The following is a 24,533-nucleotide window of genomic DNA, read 5'->3' as shown; positions in this document are numbered from 1 at the left end:
TGAACTGTTCGGAGAGGAGACCGAGACGTATCAGCTCAAAGACCTCTCCACTGCAAGAACTCGAGTTTAAATGTCATTATACATAAATACAGCACTCATAAATAAATAATTGAAGGAATGTGAAAATAATACGGTTCGTGCATTTTTGTCATCTATTTCGGCTCATTCTCGGGCGTGCGAGACGGCCAAAACGCTTCGGTATGCAAAACCGACTCTTCGCAACTTTGCAGTCACACAGTAGTACATCATCACGAATAAAAACAAATCTTTTCACTTGGCTGTGCTTTTGCTTTTTTGGGGTTTTGTGCATTCAGTTTGTGGCAACAGTTTATACTGAGACATTTTTTAGTTCCTTGTGAACATTGATAGGGTTTTTTTGTAAACAAAACACTAATAAAGACATTTATTTCTTGCAATCGGGGGGGTATATCATGAAGCAGGATTATTGAGTCACCAAAGTAAAACCCAGAACAGCTGTTTTTACTTCAGTCCATGAGTTTTGGAAAGATTCTGGGTTTTAATCTGTGAATCTATCCAGCTACGTCAGTAATCCACCTTTGTGCTATACCCCCCAGGTTACTAAAACAGCACCTATGAACTGTTATGACGGTACATTGGTGTAGGCACTCGGCAGCACCAAACAGCACAGTCACCTATTGACCTTGGCTGAAACCGGCCCCCCCTGGCCCTGCCAGTCACTGGTACAGGACGGATTTGGTGGAGTCCACGCACAAGAACAGTGCCTTCATTAGATTAGGGGGGCGGCTTGTAGCGTAGTGGTTAAGGTACATGACTGGGAGCCACAATGTCAGTGGTTCGAATCCCGGTCGAGCCACAATAAATGATCCGCACAGCCGTTGGGCCCTTGAGCAAGGCCCTTAACCCCACATTGCTCCCCGGGCGCTGCACTGTGGCTGCCCACTGCTCCTAAGTAACTAGGATGGGTCAAATGCAGAGGACAAATTAACCAACAGGGTTCAATAAAGTATATCTTATCTTATATGTCACCCACCAGCCCTGTAATCTTTTTTAATCGGCTTTAATTAAACCAACTACACTTTCACCCATAATCCTGTCCAGTGAATTGTCTGAATGTGATGAGGTCTTCTCTGACCTCATCACAGAAACATTAGACTAAATTAGATTAGAGTTAGAGTTAGATTAGAGTTAACCACGTGGTGCACCTAAGAATTTGAAAAGGTAGTGTGCCATGATTAATTTAAAATTGTGCAACAGTAACTGTTTGTTGTAAACGTAGTAGTCTTGAACACACGTCAGGTAACTGAAAGCAATGGACTTCTAGAACGCAGACTTCGAACTGTGAAAGACATTCAAAAGGTTAAAATTACCTGTGACAAATTCCATTCCATAAGTCCGCTAAGTGTAGCTTCCCATACAATGTAACAACCAGAGATCTCCAGTATGTTATTTAAAATAACAAGCCCAACATGGATATGTACTTCTCGGATGTTTATAATTTGCTGAACGCCATTGTTGAAAAAGCACTTTCCTCTGCTAATATTTGAATTGGCCCGGAGTCCCTGACCTCAGAGTACAACTTTGTGGAGGCCCTTTGTTTTTGGAGTGAAATCTAAAATTAATCTTAAGATTAATATAGCTTAGGAAATCAAATCAGCATTTATTTACACGTCCTCATACATACATGGACCTGCTGTCTTCTTGATAAAGATAAGGGTATTAACTATTTTGAAACTATTTTTTTATGAAACAAACTGCTGCAAACATTGTGTGAACCATACATTCTCAGCCTCCGGCTAACATGTTTATTAAAACAACGTGCGCCATTCCTTAGCAAGTCAGGCGATGCGAAACATGTGTGCGACAGTTTGCTCTGTCATCTTATTCTAATTAAAATCAAGCCTGTTTATTTGCTTTGCATGGGGATGCCTCTTGCCTCGACCAGAACGTTATTTACAGAATCTGGGTTCCACTGTAAGCAAAATATTTTGAGCGCTTAATCTCAGTGGCTCTCTCTCTGTCTCTCCCGGCCTGTACAGTCCTGTTCACTTTAACTCCATGCAATTACTTGCATTTATACAGTGCTTTTCTTGACTTAAAGCACTTTAAGATGATGTGCACTTTAAAATGATGAAACTCGGCGCAACCACCTGGGTGATGCACGGCAGCCATTTTGTGCCAGAACACTCAGCACACACCAGATTGAGGTCTTCACTCAAAAGAGAGAGAACAAAATAACATAGTCAAAGTCACTGGCAGAGCAGAGGCTTTTGAACTCGTACAGTCTAAAATCTAACTAAAATAGTTTCGTTTGTTGATGGGAAGAATACAGGTGCTGTTTTCCCAAGCTCTTCAGAGGTCGTGAATATTTCTCCAGGGATATTAGTACGCCCAGCTCCCGGAATGTGCTGAGTGCTCATGCCGGTTGCGGTGACACATCTGCTGGTGGCTGTGGGAGCCATTTTGGAAAGAGCCCAGGCCTCTTTCACATTTGATCTTCTTCATCTGATAAACACATGACTTTGCTGTGCCTTTGTGTCAGATGACTGAGCTACAAAATAAATAATAAGAGAAGATAGATGGGGGGCGGGGGGGGGGGGGGGACTGAAAGAATTTGCTTGACGTGATGCAGAAATTTCTTGCAAACTATGCACTCTGACCAAAGTGTGACAAATGTGTGACTTGATTTACAGTTTTTGGAATTGTCTGGAACATCTAGGCAGTTATAAGCAAAAGAAAGAAACCAAACATTTCTGACGAAAATATTTATTTTGTAAATGTTTATCTATGCTAATATACAAGGATTGGACAGAATAATAAACATGAAAAAGGACTTTAACTTTGAAGTAACCGAATCAAAATTACAAAGGCAGCTACAAAAGTGAGTCACTGTTAGCTGAGTGTATGCCTCAGCTATAAAACAGGTGTGAAAATCAACACTTTGATATCAGAGTTTCTAAAGCAACATGAGGCAACCAACAGAGCTCCAAAGAGGCCAAATAGTGCCTGAATTGCAGGTGCATCGGTCACTAAAACTGTTTTAATGGGTCAAGGGCAATAGTGCTGAACATTTGTATGCCAAACACGAACAAACTACATCTGCAAACAGCCCTTCTGAAAAAAAACAGCTCAAGCTTGGTGGTAACCAGTTCAGACCAGCTCCAAGCTCGACATGGTTTAGCTGGTTGACCAGTTCAGACCAGCTACCAGCACTAGTTGGTTAACCAGCTCATACCCAGCTAGAACAGCTTTATGACCGGTTTGACCATGCTGGTTGACCAGCTTATGACCACCATAACCAGCTAAATTTCCAAGCTGGCATAACTGCACTTTACAGCAGGGGGAACAGTGGTTGTAAGCCAAAGCTCACCAACATTGACACACAGATACTTAAGGGGACAAAACACCGCAAAACTACAGCCTCATAAATGACCATAGAATGGAATCAACACCTCAGTGACCCAGCCTAAAAAAACACAGTTATGAGCTCCATCACAGAGTGGCCATTTTGAAGCCACTTTTATCCATGATTCTTGCATGAAGACATACTGTATAACTTTGTGAAGGGAGCACAAAGCCTGAACCCATGAGCATGCAAAAAGTGAAATAGTCTGATGAGTCATCTTTTATGCTTTTATTGTTTTTCCTACATCTGGATGGGTCTTTATATAAACACAAAGTTAGTCTTTAGCCCACAGTGTCTGTTGCCAACTGGTAAACAAGGCAGTGGATCTGCAATGCTCTGGGCAGCCATCTCACGGGAGTCATTTGGCCTAATGATTGCTTTGCATGGTCACACAAGGATATGCAACCATTTTACAGGACAGAACAAATCAAGATAATCATATCCCTCATACACAGAGCTAAACAAACTCAGGGGTGGTTTATTGAACACCAAGATGAAGTAAAATGCCATCCGTGGCCCACGCAATCACCAGATCTAAACATCATTGAAGCTTTCCTTGGAGCGAACCTGATTGAAGAAATAGTGAAACGTCATTCACGTCTTAACTTGCAATTAAGCAGAAGTCATTAAGTCTTCAAAGTCTATTATTTTTGTGTGGGTTGTTCAAAGAATACAAGCCTGACCGGCACCTCGTGATAATATGCAGTACAAAAGGCTCTCTTTCCTTTCTACACTCATACCACCTTCAGCCCTCAAAGAACTGGAGGCTTTTCTTCTTTAGGAATGGTCCAATATCACACTACACATGGCTCAGAACTCATATGACAGCATTCCAAGATGGATGAAGTTTTTCTGAAGGTGAAGGCGAAGACATCTTATTAGAGACTTCATATTTATATTTTCCATTATTTTGTCCACCCAGTAAGTATGCAGGTGCTGTCATAGACATCTTCAGATATTTATGTGTTTATTACCTCTGTTGACATGTGTACTTTTGCACTAATGTGAAAAGTTACTTTTCCCCCAAGTAGCTGTTTAGTTAAAGATACAAACATTTATGGATTCTCTTTCGCAATTTGAACACATGAAACATGAACACTTTAGATCTACTGCGCTGCTACATCATTTGTCTCCAGAACTGGTAACAATACCTTTGGTTTCTGAAAACAAATTCCCGAAATACACAAGATGAAATTATCGTTGAGCACATCTGACTCAGTCTAGTGCTTGAGGTAAATATTAAAGCTGAATTATTATGAAAACATTTCTTAAGTAACTGAGCTTTCAAATACATGCATGTAATGAGCGTGTTAACAAACATGTATTCTATCATTACTGTAGCTGTCACCGCTTAAAGTGGAAGAATTTTTCCAGTCAATCAGCACACATTGCTACAATCAGGAGCTCTGCTTCTTCATCAAATGACAGTGTAATGTTGGCCTCCCACAGACATGAGTCTTGATGTGCAGCTCTCCAGGTGGACCGATAACCTAGCGATGTTTGCTATTGCGTAAATAGATGCTGTCATCCCCACTGACTGAAAACGTTTCCATCAATGGGCAGCAATAGAATCAATTGTGTGTTTCCGTGGGGCCCATCCACACACTGGAACAGTGTCTAAGTAGATACCAGACCGTGGGGCCTGCCCACACACTGGAACAGTGTCTTAGTAGATACCAGACCGTGGGGCCCATCCACACACTGGAACAGTGTCTAAGTAGATACCAGACCATGGGGCCCATCCACACACTGGAACAGTGTCTAAGTAGATACCAGACCATGGGGCCCATTCACACACTGGAACAGTGCCTTCACAGATACCAGACCGTGGGGTCCATCCACACACTGGAGCAGTGCCTTGACAGGATGAGCCTCTCTCTTCTCTGTTTGGCTGTTCCAGTGTTATGGATCATGGAGAGCTTGGGGTGGATGTGTCTGGTCCTGACAGTTCTGGGCAGCTCTCTCGCTCCATAAGAAACAGGACGTGAGTTACAGCTTGGGGGAGAGCCGAGGCTTCTGCCTTTGCAATCTGCTCACACCTGAGCCAAGACCAGCTACCTACAGAAACACTCCCCTGTGCTTTAACTCAAGGGTGGGGGGAGAGTGAGAGAGTGAGAGAGAAAGGGAAATATAGAGATAAAGAAAGTTAGAGAAAGAGAGATACAGAGAAAAACGCCAGAGGTCAGAGGTTAGCTGGATGGAACAGAAAGATGGTGCAGCTGACCCACAACTGCTTGTGTGTGTGTGTGTGTGTTTTGTGTGTGTGTGTCCCTGTGTGTGTGTCTTGTGTGTGCGTGTGTGATGTTGTTTTGGCAGGGGCAGGGGGATGTCGGTAAAGCTGCGGTTTGAGTATCCGGCGGAGAGTGGTGTAGTTCACAGGAGTCGCTCCTTCACAGGATTCAGCTCACTGAACAGCCACCGCAGGTGAGTCCCCAACGCCCCGACCGCTGTCAGCCATGACTGCCGTTTCAACCGCTTTAACCTGCACAGCCTTACCATGGAAACCACTCAGACCTACACACTCCCGCCATGGAAACCACTCAGACCTACACACCGCTGCCATGGCAACCGCCCAGACCTACACACTGCTGCCGTGGCAACCGCCCAGACCTACACACCGCTGCCGTGGCAACCGCACCAGACCTACACACCGCTGCTATGGCAACCACTCAGACATACACCTCGCTGTCAAAGCCTGTAACTGCAGGCAGCTGAAGCTTAGATACGAGGCACTGACTGAAGCTTAAAGAGTCACATTACAGTCTACATAAATGTCTTCTGTAGCTGAACAACTCGAAGACCACAGTATATGATCTCCCTAATTCACTACAATCAGTGGGTGTTTATTGGAAAAAGACCCGCTCTGGAAAGCAGAGGGTGCATCGTATGGTTCATGCGACGGCTTATCTAACACGCTCCGATTTTCCCATGAGCGCCTGAGAGAACGAGAATGAGATCGTTAACGAGACGCAATTTGTACTGTGACAACTTCATTCTGGTTCTGTCCTTATGGGCACGAGTGCCATGTGTTTGTGTTTCCACTGCTCAGTAATGCGTAACCAATCTCCCCAGAACGGCAGAGTGATGCATAAAAATATACTGAGATGTCTCCCCTTCTTTAACTGATTGACTACAGAATGTAAGACAGAGTTCCTGTTGTTTATAAACTGTGTAGCAAACATGTGAGTTCCTGTCTGCTGATGAGGTACTTTTGAATTAATTTATACAGTGCAATCAATCGAGAGGAAATAAACTGATACTACGTTATTTATAGAAGCAGGCTTTGTTTGTAAATGGCCACATTACTGAATAGCTCCATCTTCTCTAGCATAAATGTATTGACCAGATTAATTCAATTTATTCCATTGTTGTTTGAAATTAATCTGGGAATTATTTTAGTCATGCAACAGTGGCCTAAAGTGTTGAACAGCTGAAGACAAAAAGGTCATGAGCTTTGTTATCACGCGTATAGCAGACTTCCAAAGAAAAGGGGTTCTTATTGAAAGCGGTGTTAGTGAAACGGTAGAGAATACTTCAGTTATGAAGGACTCCAGCGACTCAGTACTGTAACATAGCCTGCACTGGAAAAATAAAGGATTCATTAACAAATTAATCTGCTGGAAATGTGTAGCACTACCAGTCCATATCTGGCTCTGAACATTCAGTTTACGATTTCAAAAACGACATTGCAGGTCCTGGTTGCACTAAGAAAAGTATGTTATCATTTGCAATTATCCTTCTCAAGTGTAAAGCAAAGCACTACCAATGGTAAGGATACCAACAGGCTAATTCTTTAATGACACAGAATAAAATCTATGTCTTTCTTTTGGTTGCACACACTGTGACATTCATTATCTGCTGTCTGGCAGGACATCTCTCCGCTAAACGACTGGCAGTCCTTTTATTTATTCTCCGTGGATGGTGTGTAATATATACACCCAGGGTGATATAGTATTTAATAGCCCTGGACCGCTCTCTTTCCAGGAATTGCAAGAATGATATTCTATACCGGGGTCCTTATTTTCTCTCTTTGGATCTCTGCCTCTGACTTGCATGCTATTTTGTACTCTGTAGTTTTGCGACCTTGCTGATGATAGTAGATTTGTGTCTTTCTGTACAATTACAGACCGAATAAAATAAAATAAACCTGGCAATGGTATCTGCTTGGAACTCGAATGTAACAAGTCTCATTTAGGCAATTAGCAGGGGTGCCAGGGTGAACATGAGATACACGCTAGGGCTAATTCAGGAAAAACATTGTTTAATGGATGTTGACTAGTTAGCCTGTGTATCGTTTGTAGGCTAAAAACAATAGCCTATATTTCGAATAATAGAAAAGAATAGGCTAAAAATGACAGGCTAGCTCCGTCACTGGTCACACTACAGACTGGCATATGCTTTTGCAGTTGGGACCATATTTTTGCATTATGACAAAATGTAGCTCTCTGGCATTAGAAGAAACAATAAAAAAGTCAAATGTTTGCTATAGATGTACCTGGCTAATGTTCAAAAATATATTATTAAGCATAACATTTCTATGCTTAAGTATACTGTATGTGACTTGGTACTGTATTTGCACATGGTGCTTAATCAGCTGACGTCACAACCACTGTACATAATTTTATGAAGTAATCTCTTTTGAGTACTAGTGCTTTTGCTTCAACCCACTGATCATCATTCCCAAACACACACAGACTCACTGAAGCGGCAGCTCAGTTATGTACTGGAGTGGCGTGTGCAGCTGTTTGGTCTTCTGCCACCATATTGCACTAGCAGAGGTTTTCGATGCACTGTACTGTAAGCTGGGAAACTTTCCATGCTGAAAGAAAGATTTTCCGATATGTTCAATGATTGAAAATATGTGTTTAATCAAACCTTTTTGTTTTTTTTCAATTTCATTGTAAAGGAAATTAGGAAAAAATGTTTTAATTTGAAACACATTTTTCCAGAGCGGGAGCTACTGTGATTGATTCAGCCATGTTCCATTCTGAAAGAGTTTCACACAGTGATGCACAAGACATCTATGATGCCGTTTGGCAAATTATAGAAACAGAAAGGCTTGGTTACCCGATCAAAAGAGAAAATCATGTCATATACTACAGAATTTGTTGCAAGAAAACAAGGACTTTACACTGTCCAATCGACAGGCCATCGCCGAACGCCTCTTAAGTTCACACAAATTACATGTCCTCACTAAAGATGGATGCAGGCTATAAGAAAGAATGTTCCAGAAGGCCATCTGAGGGAGGAGAGATGACACACAGCAGAGAGAATCTGTCCCACACGAGGGGCTTATCTGACGAGCTTCTGTGCTTTGAGCATGGTATAAGGGTGAAAGAAGCCATATGTTTTGAACTCTGGGGCAGCACAAAGGAATGCGCTTCCTGGAATGGAGAATAGAGAGAGAGAGAGAGAGAGAGAAAGAGAGAGAGAGAGAGAGAAGATATAGAGCAAGAGAAAAATAGGAGACTAATCACTCAGTCTCTCATCAGTTCATTGACTTTTGGCAATCTTTTCTGGTGGAATTGGATGGGAGTTTTGTGATGTAGTCCCATTCAATTATGGAAAATCTGGATCCACCCAGATTCCCTATTTTTGTGCGTGGAACACAATTCCTCAAGCCAATAATGTGAGACAGGAGAGCTGCCGCTGGGTGGTGATTGGGTGAATGCATTAACCAGCAATGTGAGACAGGAGAGCTGTCCCTGGGTGGTGATTGGGTGAACGCATTAACCAGCAGTGTGAGACAGGAGAGCTATCTACACAATGAAACCAAAATGTATAAAAGTACCCTTGAATAAAAGCTGACAATCTGCACGTGAATGGTTTTGATTACAAATCTAAAATTGTGGAGTACAGAGCCAAATAAAAATAAAAATGTCTTTGTCCCAAACATTATGGAGGGCACTGTATTTGGTTATTAGTTTCCATTTATAAATCATGTTTATCTGTGAAATATTTGTGAGAAAAGAAGCAAAATGAACACCATAATGTTAAATGAGGTGCTGGTGATTGGACATAAACAAAGAAAAGTACACTGCACAGGACACTTAAGCTCCACAATCTTTCTAATTTTCAAGACTTGAAGTCAAAATGATGGTAATAAAATTGCAGAGCTCAAGTGTGCAGTGTTCCTCTCTGTCAAATTCAAATGAAACAATGTTTTCATGCAGTAGCTATTGATATTTAGTGCTTTCACAATTATGCTTAATCTTATCTTATAATATTCAAAGAAACAATGAAGGCAAAGACATAAGGCAAATACAAATGGGGAACAACAAATGTAAATACATAATAAGTGTTGGACATAGTTTTCATCGCTTGTTTTCATCATTCCTCTTTCAAATGGGTCAATTTGACTCCAACCACACCAAGGGTTAACTCAACATTACACATTTTGTCCATCTATGCTTGTTTCAAGAATGTAAACGCCTTGCAACTGCACTGCAAATAATGAAGGGAGTAGGTCAAACTATAGCTCTAGTCTGGTGTCGGTCTTAAATAAAAGCAGACAAATGATTTAAGCCTTTTGAAAACACAACATAAAGCTTTATCCTTTGTTTTTCAGAGGATGGAAAGCAGATTATGGATAAGAGTTCACCGAGAAGCTATGGCTAGGCTGGGGCCACCAAAACACAAACAAATGTGATAATGAGTCAAGGATTCAGAAATCCTTCTGTGCATTATTTTAGTTTTAAAGTTTCTAATTTCATTGATTCCTAAATCTCCTGCTTAACATTTTTGCCCAAAGAAATTATATAACAAAAAATGATAATGTGATATTGCTTGGTAACAGGTTGCTGGGTCTACTCTAGAAAATGTAATGAAGTACCATAATGGAATTAAACCCTACATTGACATTATAATCACCGTCACTAATGTCTCCAAGGTAGGAAAGAAATCTGACTAAGAGCACTGTATAGGCTATGTGCACTCACTAAGGATGTGAGGTTTTCTTTACCTTGTTTCCCAAGAGGCATTGTACTGGGTGTCAGTCAGGCATCTACCGCATTTAGACTAACATGTATGAACTGAACTCCACTGTGTGATTAGTTAGCGGATTAATAAGGTGGCTGACAGGGATTCTATTTCCATCCTGAGTCTGACCCTGTGTAGTTCATGGGTAAAAATGGACACATCCAAACAACATCTGAGCCTGAAAAATGATACAGTAACAGGGACCATTTTTAAGGTTGAAATGTATTCTTAGCAAATCCTTACAGTATATTTGACTGATTATTCAGTTGTCTGGTAACTGCACTTAGTAAAACCTGGAACCCTCCCAAATCTGGAACATGGACTGAAGTAAAAAGAGCTGTTCCAGGTTTTATCCGGTGTGGGTATCCAGCCAACTCAGTAATCCTGCTTCGTAAAATGATGCCCGGTATGTCCCTCAGCCCGGTACGATAACTGCAATTCACCAGCGGAGAGTGTGTAGTAGGCCATCTGATGATGTCATTACTTATGCACAGCAACCCGCTCCAGCTTAGCCTTCTTAATACCCAAGATTAGCTGATTTTTGCATTACTGATTACTAATGTTTTGCTAGTGAAGAAAATATTCTGGTGTAAATGCATACATGAAAATAATTCAATTCTGTAAAAAATTATACTGTATATGAAAAAGGGGCTGTGCTGTTTTCCCGTGCATGAAAAAGAAGTTACAGTACCAAGCCTTAATTATATAACTTCATTGATTTTCTCCTGCTGTTACTTTTTCCAAAACTATGAATAAATGGACTGACCCCTGATTGAAAAGCGTGATTCATTCATTAGTTGAATTCAGTATCATAGTGCCAGGCTAGAACAAAGGCTACACTCATACAGGCCCTCTTCAGACAAGATTGCATGCTGCAGTGGTAAATGACATATTAACGGAGATGATTAAGGTTGATCAAGCAACATTTTTCTTGGCTGCACAATTGGCTTGAGAAGGTCCTCCATCATTGTCTAAATAATAACTACATACCAAAATCCCTGTTACCTGGGGAGCAGTTTGGATGCAATACTGAAGTCCCTAGTGGCCAAAAACAAAGCAATGGTAAAAAAGAACGTCCCCAAAAGTCATACAAAACACATTTATAATAAAGATATACAAAAAAAAAACATACAAATAGTTGCGGGTGTTGGACAGGTACAGACCAGGCAACAGCAGAGCCCACCGAAGACTACAACCCCTGATCCTACAAAGAGTTATTCTGACTTCCGAGAGAAAATAACTGCAGCAGGGCAATATATAGGCAGGTTTAGGCAATTAGCAGCTTGATTAGGGCATAGCCCCAAATTAGAATGAAGAGACACATAGCATCACCAGCAGGGGGTAGTGAAATCTCCAGCACGTAAAAAGCTAAAAATGTTGCATAAAACTCATGGCCCTGTGAATACAATAATGTAGACTCCTGCTGTCAGAAATATAGACATTTCCACAGATCTCCAAAGAGCCAGACTGATATGAAAAAAGCTCACTGTGTCCAATGAATTACTGTGAATACCATGTATAACAGCCTCATGTTGGAAAAAACAGGGGTTTCTATAGCTTGAAAAATTCTGATAGCTCCATAAAGGGAACAAAACACAATGATGAAAAGGCATCACCAGTTCCCTGAAAGAATGGCCAACAGATGAATGGGGGTCAGTGAGACGTGATTGGCTGTCCTGTGGCGTGGTTTATTCTGTCTTTCCTGCGGTGCAGCTAAATCTGTCTTTCTCGGCTGTGTCTAACGCCGTTTTTCTGCAGGGTCTCCGCGGTGAGAAGCTCGCTACGGTCCAAAGGCACGGCCAGGAAGATTCCCAGAATTCCTCACTCCACAGGCAGGGTCAGCAGCACCATGTGGGGACCGCAGCCAGAGCAGGTGGACAGAATATTCCAGGCCCTTCGCAAGGGGCTAAAGTAAGTGCCGTCGGCATTACCACAACTGCTCACCGATTCACCAACTTAGCACCGCTCTTCCATTACTCTCTCCCTATCACGTTCTCTCTGTGCTGTGAGGTCATAACTTGTCCTTCGTGTTGTTAGTTTATCATCTGTGTTTGTAAAGGTCATTGGGCTGAAGTTCTTTGCATGATCTGTGCCATATAAATGAATGAGGCTAAGTATAAGTTTGGTTAATTGCAACTCTTAAGCATGCCCATATTGCCTTACTGCATTGGATGCTGATACAGCATATGCGCACAAACAATATATGCTATGTGCTGTATACGCATCATTTCTTCACATTAACATACTGTATGGGTTGAGTGTGAAAGGTGGATTACACAGTTTATATAGCCTTGACACAGCGTCAAAATTTTACTGACTGACATTTATGCTCTGTGAGAAGAATTATTTTAGAAATCCTTTTATGCATTTAAACAACCCAGTTGAAGTCCCTTTAATGTCCTTTTGGTGAGACTGCATAGATCACTTTGGGTGATGGTCTATATGTTTTTTATACTCTCGTCGATTCAGCATATGGAATAATTTAGCTTGAAGCTGTTTAATTAATAGAATAGAGATTGCTTAATTAATTTTTCACAACTCTCGGGCAGCGTCTTCTCTCATTATTTTAGAAAGGAGCCATTTTAGTTGTCATTTTGCTCAGAAGAGAAATCCATGATGTCAACTCAACAGGAATAAGCTAGTTCATCTACATTGGTTGTGTTATCGCTGTAACAGGAAAAAAATTTTAATGCCATTATCTGAGACTTTTATGGGAAAATATGGGGGGGATATTAAAATGACTATTACAGTATGACTGCCCAGCATCGTACCAGGATGCTAGACAGATTTCTTAAGGTGATTCCAATATATAACTCAAGTTTAAGAACATGAAAATCTGGAAATAATTTGAGACATGTGATGTAGGAAGCTCGACCCTACACAGTACCACATTAGTCTTGCATTGTATTTACATTGCATCATTCCATATCACTGGCAGGGCTGAAGTTCAGTGAACTCTAAGAATTTTCACAGGAGCAATGCTGTGTTTTCGCTCCCTCTGCATGAGCCAATATGCTGATGGGAGATCACTTTGGGTGACGGTCTATATGTTTTTTTATACCCTTTTCAATTCAGTACATAGAAGAATTTAACTTGTTTAATTAACAGAATGGAGATTGCTTAATTCATTGAGTGGATTCTGCTTAATTCAGTGTTTAGGGACTGTTTAAGCCAAAAGCTCCAGTTGGTTTCAATAATGTTTGTATAATTATCACACAGTCAGTAATTCTAAAAGTACACAAAACGAGGTTTGCACTTGTCAGCCCAATTTTAATGTTTAAACATTTCTCTAGTCTGAGAAAATATATTTTCACAGTCGACAAATAATAAAAAATTTTACCGAATGAGGTGTTTTTTAAGCAAATGTAGAAAATATGACCAAAGACTGAATACTGTGCTTTGTTCTACTGACCAGGGAAAAAAAACAGCGGAAGGCTTTTTTTTGGGGGAGTGGGCCTGTTTAACACAACCCTCCCCTTGCAGTACATATTATCAGGGGGTCACGTCCCTGACCCGAACCGGCCGAGGTTAAACATTAGACCACGGGTTCACGGTCACATCTGTGCTCCTGTTTGCAGGGAGTACCTGGAGGGCCATCAGGCGGAGATGGACTTCCTGTCTTCCCAGCAGAAGGACAGCAGAAGGAACTCCAGACTGGTAAGATAATCCAGAGAAGGGCCCCTGCCCAACACTCATAAATCACGCCGGAGTTAGCCGCCGAGCTTTCGGTGAAAAACCTCCCCGTGGTCCGTCACATAATCCGAATGCTCACTCCACGCAAAGACTAAAATATCAACCTGGCTTAAAGGTCTACAGCACAAATCCCCCCAATAAAGGTGGCTATAAGTTAATGCAGAACCGGGAGACCAGTGATCTGTCTATGCCTTTGAGTGTTTGTTACAGTAAAACACAGAAATACTGTAATCCCTGTGTAATTACGGTGAGATAGAAGCACAGATCCATCCATCCAACTTATTCCTGGTCAGGGTTGCGGGGGGTGTTGGAGCATATCCCAGCATGCTCTGGGCTAGAGGCAGGAATACACCCTAGATAGGTCGCCAAACTATCGTAGGGATAAAACTACTGATATTTTGCTTAATAAAAAATGTAGTTAATTTGAATAACCTGAATGATTGCACCGACTTGGTACCCTAATAATTTACTGCACCAATACAGGCTGTAACTGTACGGACTGTCACTCATTCTAACGGAAAATCTTCTCTTTTTTTCCAATTCTAGGCTTTTCTATATGACCTAGAAAAGGTATGTTCTCTTATGTACTATAAGCATTGCAGTCTTGCTTCAGTCTTAACATTGTTGCTATAATGTAGACATGACATTAGTGAGCATTGCCTACAGTAATACACTCGGGAGGGGCAGTTGTGTACCATCCATCAATTTACATGCTGAAAAAGAAACCCAATACCTAAGGGTCAGTGTATATCCATTTCAGGGTTTACTTGATATTCTATGAATGCCACAAGTTGAGCGAGTGGAACATTAATTCACACACTGCAAAAAACCTCTGTCGAATCAAGTATCCTGCAACAAGACTTAAGTTTCTGCTTGACAAGTAAATGCCATCCCAATTGACAAATCTTGAAATGAGTAAAACTGTCTCACAACTCATTGGCAATAGTTTTGTTTTTGTTTTTTTAGCAAAACAATTTATAGAAGACTTTAAGTCTTAAAAGACTATGCTACTTGTTGTTCTTATTTTTTGGCTTTTGCAATGCAGAAAGCTTTGCTTACATGACCCCAGCCATTCTGCTCTCTCGGGGGTATACGCAGTGCTCAAAACTCTGTCCGACACGCCCAACTCGCACTCAAATATCTACTTTTCAGAAGCAGAACTGTCTCTTCTGGCACACAGCATCTCTCTGCACATGCTCAGCTCATTGTCTGGCTGCTCTGGCTCTGCTCTGTGCTCATTTTATATGCACTTTTTCAGATGCCTCCGCATCTAGAGCCAAGCAGAACTGACTGAAATGCATTAGCCTAAATGTTACTGGCCAGGTGAATCATAATGGATTGTGCATTATGTCATGGACTGGATGACTGTAATAGGGGCTTCTGTGTGGGAAGGCCACAGACACAGTACCAAGCCAATTGAGAGCCCATTTACCAGCTAATATATAAGAACAGGAACACTGTATGGAGTTAAGGTGTGCCATTGTACCAGACCTGGGCGAAATACTAAATACTTTTGGATTCAAATACAGTTGAGCCAACTGAGAGGACCAAAAGGCAGGGTTTGAGAGGACTTTTTGAGAGTACTTCATAGGCTCCAATACACCGGGCAAGCTCAGTAAAGTATTTTGAATCCAAAATTATTTCATATTTGACCCAGGTTTGCATTGCACTCATCAGAAAAGACACTCTCCACATTCAGTAAAATACCAAAAAACAAAAATGTTTGTTTCATCTCTCAATCTAAGACAGGCTTTTTCTCTTAGCTTGTATTTGCTGAGTTGTGCTGTGCAACTGTTACCAAGGTAAAACATGGCCGAAAAACCACGAACACGTATCCTAAAAGTCTGCCATTTCTTCGTCTCGACAGGAGATCCGAGCTTTGGAGAGATACATGCGGAGGCTGGAGTTCCACGTCAGTAAGGTAACCGATTTAATGGTTCAAATCTATAACAACAAACACAAGCGTGAGAAGTGACTCAATGGCTCCTCTGAACAGCTTCATAGGAAAATAATAAGATAAAGTAGGTCATGGGAAACTAAAGCATTTGACACAGACTCTTCATTCTCAAGACCCGTCATGCCATCGGAAACCAATAAAAAAACTCCAATATACTTAAATAACACCTCACCACCTGTTTGGTATTTTTTAAACAGCTGATATCAATGATCTGTTGGTGTGTTTGCCTACCATTTTTAACAGATGACAATCTTTACAGAAGAAATTACCCGCAGCATGGCCTGAGAAAATATGGTTCCAATCAGACCTGGGTCAAATATGTCATTGTTTTGGATTCAAATATTGTACTTTTCAACTGAGCTTGTCTAGTGTGTTGGAACCATGGAGTGTCAATTGGAACTGGAGAGGGTGGGAGAGCCAACCTAAGCTGTGAAGCACCCGTTCTATGGCTGCTGAGCCTTTTCCCCATTGACTTCCATGTAAAACCAAAGCTGATTTAACAACCAAAGAAAACCTAATCGGTCAATAACAATTTCATTATGTTTAGTAGTTTGTGAAACAATGATTGTTTTGGTCAAGATGTTTTGGAATAACCTGTGTAATGCAGAGGTTTGCTAGCTAGCTAGTTTACAATATAATTACTGATAGCACACGATTTCAGCTAAAGACAGAGTTGCCAACTAATGGCTGTCTTGGCATGAGATTATTATATTAACGTGAGATGCATTGCCCTCTATTGCCCTCTAGGTTAAAAATCTCAATGTGAGGGCATGAGACAGAGCCTGAAAGTCTCAAGAGTCTCAAGCCAAAAGTGTGAGATTTGGCAACTCTGGCTTAAGCTACATATCTAGCTGACTTAGCAAGCAAGACTGCTTTTACTGCATAGCCTAGCCTAAACAGCAGAAATAAGTGCCTACATTACGAATCAGATGCCACTGAAATAGAAGTTCATTTTTGTACAGATCATTCTTATGGAAAGTCAAGTGTTCTACCTAAGATCAATTTGTGCAGTTGTGTGTTGTATACAGGCATTTCATGAGCTGGGTTTACATATTTACTTGCATTCATAGCCACCAGTTATAGATTTTTAGCTAACAAGCTAATATGCCATGAATGCAGTCTAACTTGCTAAGACAGCTAGCTGCACAGCGATAAAGTGAAGCTGAAATTGTGTACTGTTGTTAATTAGCTAGCTAGCAAGCCTCAGTGATTTGTGCTCAGCAGCGATAGTTCCAGGTGCTTCACTGCTTAGGTTGGCTCAATCGAGCACAGAACAATATTTTAATCCAAAACAATTACATATTTGACCCAGGTCTGATATGAATACGGCTAATAATGGAAGCAGCGTGTGTGTGTGTGTGTGTGTTGTGTGTGTGTGTTGCGGAAGTTGGACATGCTGTAAAACCCCTGTGTGGAGCCAGAGTGGGGCCTCTAAAAGCCTGTTTTGGGGTGGCAGGTGGAGGAGCTGTATGAAACCTACTGCATCCAGTGGCGCCTGTGTCAGGGCGCAGCGAACATGAAGAGGGCCTTCTCCCTGTCCCCCTCCTCCCGCGCGTCCAGGGACAGCCTGCTGGAGCTCACCCGTAACCACCGGCATGGCCTGGAGGTACGGGCTGCACACATACACACACGCACACACACACATACACACACACACACACACACACACATACACACACACACACATACACACATACACATACACACACACACACACACACACACATACACACATACACACAGGTGTGTCACACACACGACACGCTCACTCTCTCTCTCTCTCTCTCACACATATACACACACATACACACAGGTGTATCACACACACAACACGCTCACTCTCTCTCTCTCTCTCTCTCTCACACACACACACATATACACACATACACACACACATACACACAGGTGTGTCACACACACGACACGCTCACTCTCTCTCTCTGTCACACACACACACACACAAATGCACCCAAACCACCAACACATCCTGGAGGTAGGAGGTGCCCACATAGAGGCGCCACCAAAGTGTAAAAAATGATGGCTAACAGTAGCTGATAAAGCTACAGTAGGCTAGCTTACTACAGCTTAGATACATAGACTCCATTATACTGCTTGGTATAGAAAGTTTTTTGGTATCTAGCATCTCGCTGTTTCCATCTCATCGGCCACCTGAGAGCTCCAGGTGTCACACAGTGAAAAATGGGCGAGCTCGCTGAGATAATCCGTCCCCAAACCGACTGTGCGTTACAGGACATGTGCATCATGGAGGGGGAGCTGGAGATCCTCCTGGGAGAACTGCACATCAAGATGAAAGGTACAGCATAGGGCGAGGAGCTGAAAGATCAAAATTCATCTTTTCCCCAATTTAGTCAATAATTCTTAACCATACTAATGCGTGTTGAAGTATACTGTATATTCCAATAAACATATAAAATTGTAATACTTGTTTTTTTCATCTACTTACTGGAAAACAAGATTTTACAAGATTTGACATCATCTTGTATCAGTGTGTATTTAAATAAAATATCTGTCCATTTTCAATATCAATATCTATTCACGCAGCGACTTGTATTCTTCCCCCCAGAGGCATAGACTATCAGTCAAATCGACTCCTTGCCCTCCAAAGATCCGTCATATACGTCATATTGTGGAAGCTAGTGCTGCTCTAACTCCTGTTTCAGCTTGTCTTTAACCCAAAATACAGGCACTGGGCTCGGGAACTCTAACATCCGTAGTGAGACCAACCAAAAAGCATACGCTGCAAAAGCTACAAAATAACCAACAAGCATTTTAGTCTTATATCTATTATACTTAAAATCTTAATATTAGCTATTGACAATGAGGTGAGATGGTTTTACTAATTCAAGACTTGCCAATGGGGTTAGAAAATTCCAATTCAACAATATTCTCTACTTGAGAGAAAACAAGAACATTTTAAGTGTCATTACAAGACTAAAATGCTTGTTAAGCCTTTTTCTTTAGAGTGTATTAAATGATTATGGCATTAGTAGACATAGACGTAATAGAGGGTATTAACTTAGGGATCCAGCCAAGTTGCATGGTTTTGTGTTTTTAACTGAATTGAAATGACCTTAACGTAAATATACTGCACGTTAACATTTTCCCTCTCTGTTTACCAGGGCTGATAGGTTTTGCTCGTCTTTGCCCTGGGGATCAGTATGAGGTGCGTTTCCGTTTCACCATTTTTCACTCACTGTTAGACTTGAATTGAATTGTGAATCTTAGATATGAAGGACAAAATCAAGCCCAGATCTGCATGATTATAATCTCGCCACAATGCCACAATGATTATGATGCTATTATCGTATACAGTATATCAGACCTGGGTCAAATACATAATTGTTTTGGATTAAAATACTTTTCTGTGCTTGATTGAACTTGATTGTACTTGTCTGGTGCAATTGAGCCAACCAAGAGGACCAGAAGGCAGGGTTTACAGTTTTTGAGGGTATGTCATAGGTTCCGATACACCAGAAAAGCACAGTAAAACCTAGTATTACTAGGTTATTTGAATCTCAAACAATTATGAATCTCAAGCATTTGAATCTCAAACAATTATGAACTTTACCCAGGTCTGCAGTATATCATAATTATTATAATGGTATATTGTGGTTATAAGATTACGTTTCCTGGTCAGATCATGTCTGTCTGTCACTCTGTCCAGGTGTTGGTACGTCTGGGCAGACAGAGGTGGAAGATGCGTGGAGAGATCCAGACAGACGACCGGCAGTCATGGGATGAAGAGGAGATGGTCTTCCTCCCCCACATCCACGAGAACTTTGAAATAAAGGTGAGTGATGTGGAGACAGGACCCACACACGGCTGCGGGCTCACCTGTGTAAACAGCGCTTCAGAGCTGTGATGACGGACAGCTTCCTGTCTACTGCAGCACGCGGGGAGACGGAGGCGCGCACACACGCACACACACACACACACACACACTCTCTCACACGCACAGACACACAGGGCACAGGGCTCACTGAAAACCAAGTAAAGCAGGAAACGGACACAAAACCAGAGGGACCGAGTTCATTTTAAACAAAACATTTGCGTCCTCACAAAATCACAAATAGCGCATTTCCGAGGGAGGACAAAGAGACACTGATTCGAAGCCAAAAACAAAAATATATATTTTATTTATTTGCCAAGCACGATTAAATGTGAATGGCCCAAGCCCTCGAGCTGTGTACAAGAAGAGTTTGTTCTAAGTAGCTTTGGAGTTCACAGAGGGCTATTTACAGACGCAGAAAGATTAGAACTACATAAAAACAAGAACATACAGTACGGGTGTACGGGCGACCTTTGACCTCTCTGTCTTGGTCAGGTGACGGAGGTGAAGGGGCTGGGCTCCATGCTGGTCGGCATGGTTACCTGCGAGAGCGCCGACTTCTTCACCTCGCAGCCTCAGATAATGGTGGTGGACATCACAGAGCTGGGGACCATTAAACTGCAGCTGGAGGTCGTTTGGAAGTGAGTTTCCCCCCCTCGCTCCGTCCGTGGGGACCCCCCAAAATCGGAGGTCTCCCCCCCCCCATGTGTGTGTTCATTTTCCAACCCCCAATATGAAAGCTGTTAAATTCTTCAGGAGATGCTTAATCACTTGAGGGATTAATTTCGCTCTGAAGGCCTCATTGTGTCAGATGCAGCTGTGCACGCCATGACGGTGTCCTGTGTTCACGTCCCATTACTTTTAATCCCTTAGATTACCTAATGGTTCCATTTCCTTTAGAAACGAGTTGTCGTGTTTAACCGGCTAAATTATATTGACTGCTGAAATAAATTGGGTCCTAATTACTGAAAATGTGAACACCTGGTCATTGAAAAACATGGGTTTAAGGGGGAAAATGTGGTAAGAACTTAAACACCTGTTTTCGACAACTTTAATTGTTCAAGAAATTGACTGGAACAAAAACCAGCAGACACAGAGTCCCCCAGGACTGAGGTTGAACACGCCTGGTTTATATCTTGGAAGAAGCTGGTCCTAGCCTTTGGAATAATTTATCTATCTCATTTTGTATGTGTCATGTACTACTTCAATACTACTACTTCCCAAAACAATGAAAATGCAACTCCAACCTTAAACTGTGATGCCACCGTAGTATACTGTAACTCCTCCCCTCCCAACCATTTTGAGAATGGATTCAGGAAATGTAGTGGAGGATACAGTTGACAATAAATACTTAGGGGTATTGAGGGTTGAGGAGTGTGGGGTATTGGCAGTTGGGGTATTGAGGGTAGAGTTTCAGGGTATTGGGGTTTGGGGGGTTGAGGGGGTGGGGTATTTAGGGTAGGGTTTTGAGGTATTGGGGTTTGGGGGGTTGTGGGATTTGGGGTATTTGAGGTTTGGACATTAGGGATGGAGCGGTTGGGATGTTGGGGGTGTGTTGGGTCTCTCAGCTGGTCTCTGCGTTCCGCTCTCAGGGTCAGTATCCAAACACAGACCAGGCCTCCAGCACCTCTTCCCTTCCTCACTTTCTGTGATGCTGCCCAGACCCAGCTGTGAGAGAGAGCACAGACTCAAATACACACACACACACACACACTCACACAATTACATACACACACACACACAGACACGCACGCACACTCACATACACACACACACACACACACACACACACACACACACACACACTCAATTACACACACACACAGACACGCACGCACACTCACACACACACACACACACACACACACACACACACTCACATACACACACACACAGACACACACACACACACACTCAATTACACACACACACACAGACACGCACGCACACTCACATACACACACAGACAGTCACACACTCAAATACACACACACACACACACACTCAATTACACACACACACACACTCAATTACACACACACACGCACGCACGCACACTCACAAACACACACACACAGTCACACACTCAAATACACACACACACACACACACACTCAAATACGCACACACAGAGACACACACTCAAATACACACACACACGCACAATCAAATACACACACACACACACACACACACACGCACGCACACTCACATACACACACACAGAGTCACACACTCAAATACACACACACACACACTCAAACACACACACACATAGACACACACTCAAATACACACACACACAGACACGCACGCACACTCAGATACACACACACAGAGTCACACACTCAAATACACACACACACACACGCACACTCAAATACACACACACACAGACACACACTCAAATACACACACACACACACACACACACACATATACACACACTGAAATAAACACACACACAGACACACACTCAAACACGCACACTCAAATACGCACACACAGAGACACACACTCAAATACACACACACACACATATACACACACTGAAATAAACACACACAGAGACACGCATGCACACTCACATACACACACACAGACACACACTCAAATAGACACACACACACACATATACGCACACTCAAATACACACACACACACACACACACTCAAATACGCACACTCAAATACGCACACACAGAGACACACACTCAAATACACACACACACACACATATACACACTGAAATAAACACACACAGAGACACGCATGCACACTCACATACACACACACAGACATACACTCAAATAGACACACGCACGCACTCAAATACACACTCACGCACATAGATACACACACATGCACACACACACACGCACATACATACACACATGCACACACACACACGCACACACACATACATGCACACACACGCACAAACACACACATACACACAAACACTGAAGTACACACACACACTCACACGTACATACACTGAAATACACACAGACACACACGCATACACACACAAACACTGAAATACACACATTCACTGAAACACACAGACACACTCAAATATACACGCACACACAAACAGTCACACGCACATACACACACGCACGCACACACATACACACACATATGCACAGACACACAGACACACACACACACACAGACACACTCAAATACAGACACACACACACTCCCACCCTGCGCTCTCCCCAGGACGGATCAGGTTTCACTGCAGAGTGAGTTTACAGACTCCAGGTGGAGGTCATTTTCATGCTCTCTCTTTACGGGCTCTGTAAATTAAACAGAGCCGAGCAGCGAGCGACTGTTTCTCTGCCCCGCCAGGCCGGGGGACGCTGTGTCTCCTTCCTCATTTAACAACCTCTGACAACACCCTCTCTCACACAGAGTCGCTAACACCCAGAAAACTGGACCCCAGCCACGGCACACGCTGCTTTTAGCCTCGGGTCACTCCATGAGCAATCCTGTCCTAATACATGTATCTTTCCACAACAGTACCAACTGCCAAACTGTAAAAAAAAAAATGTTGTTGTATAAGTTTATGTTGGAAGAATTGAAATGAGCAACTATTGAAATGCATTGCATGTGATGCGTGGTGCAGTAGTGTCCTTTTTTGGGGGGGAGAGATTTATTTATTTACTTTTATCAGGGACAATGCTCATTAATCAACATTTTCAGTTTCCAAATCCATGTAAATGTGCCAGTTAGCTAATGTGCTCATTTTCAACTTTGGTCCCTACGTTTCAGTTTCCACATCCATGTAAATGTACCGTAGTTAGCTAATGAGCTAATTGTCATCTGTAGTCCTTACATTTCAGGTTCCACATCAATGTAAATGTGCCAGAGTTAGCTAATGAGCTAATCGGTAGTCCCTAACCTCCATGTCTTTGAACTTTGGACTGCAGGAGTAGTATCCTTGTTGGTTTGCTTGTTGGCGACTTTGACGCGTTCTCGCGCACTCGCGCGTTCCCTGCTGCGTCCTCTCCAGCCCGTTCGACAGCTCGGAGATGAGGCCCGTGACGAGCGCGTCCAGCAAGCTGTCCGTCCACAGCCGGAAGGGCTCGCTCTACAGCTGGACCCCGCCGAACACACCCAGCTTCACAGAGAAGTACTTCATCGTAAGTGCTTTGCACGTGCTAAACAAATCGTTTCCATCTCTACGCACTAAAAATGTTCAGTGTTAATGTAGCAGCGTTAAATTGGCTAGTTCGCTAGTAAACACGGTGAAGTGCAGTGAAAGTGAAGCAGGTTACCACGACAACGCATAACCCTCAACTTCAAAACGTCGTTGCCCTTGACTAGGGGCGATTTCGTCTTTACCCGACCGGTAACACGTGAGAGGTAGGGTTCAAATCCTACCTTGGACCCAAGCAAAAATCTCTCTCGTTACATTAACTCAACTCTCACAGAGTATGTTTGATCTATGTACTCTCTTAAGTCCTGATTTACTAGGACCTTATAGCACGTGCAAAACTAAGAAGTCAACCAATGATTTGTGCAAAGCAAATACCATGACCAATCATTGTGCATTTATTCTGTGCTGAAATGTTTTACATGTGTTTGTAAATTAGCCACTTTTAGTTGAATGAACACTGGGCATTTTACTGTGCATAACGCACAATGTGCATGAACACGTG

General features: G+C 42.3%; 1 protein-coding gene across 1 annotated transcript in view; it reads left to right on the top strand.

Annotated features, from left to right (window-relative positions):
• ripor3 (RIPOR family member 3) overlaps positions 1–24,533 on the top strand; it is a 54,185-nt gene that overhangs the window by 16,232 nt on the left and 13,420 nt on the right. Inside the window, exons 2-12 of the mRNA XM_061218788.1 lie at positions 5,702–5,809; positions 12,122–12,274; positions 13,942–14,020; positions 14,603–14,626; positions 15,924–15,977; positions 17,470–17,619; positions 18,264–18,327; positions 19,154–19,197; positions 19,699–19,824; positions 20,359–20,504; positions 23,885–24,014. Of these exons, the coding sequence (XP_061074772.1) occupies positions 5,712–5,809; positions 12,122–12,274; positions 13,942–14,020; positions 14,603–14,626; positions 15,924–15,977; positions 17,470–17,619; positions 18,264–18,327; positions 19,154–19,197; positions 19,699–19,824; positions 20,359–20,504; positions 23,885–24,014 (1,068 nt within the window). The 5' untranslated portion in view covers positions 5,702–5,711. The remainder of the gene's footprint in view (positions 1–5,701; positions 5,810–12,121; positions 12,275–13,941; positions 14,021–14,602; positions 14,627–15,923; positions 15,978–17,469; positions 17,620–18,263; positions 18,328–19,153; positions 19,198–19,698; positions 19,825–20,358; positions 20,505–23,884; positions 24,015–24,533) is intronic.

The sequence above is a fragment of the Conger conger genome, chromosome 14, assembly GCF_963514075.1.
Source record: "Conger conger chromosome 14, fConCon1.1, whole genome shotgun sequence".
NCBI classification, from domain to species: domain Eukaryota; kingdom Metazoa; phylum Chordata; class Actinopteri; order Anguilliformes; family Congridae; genus Conger; species Conger conger.
This window is presented reverse-complemented; position numbering and strand designations above follow the sequence as displayed.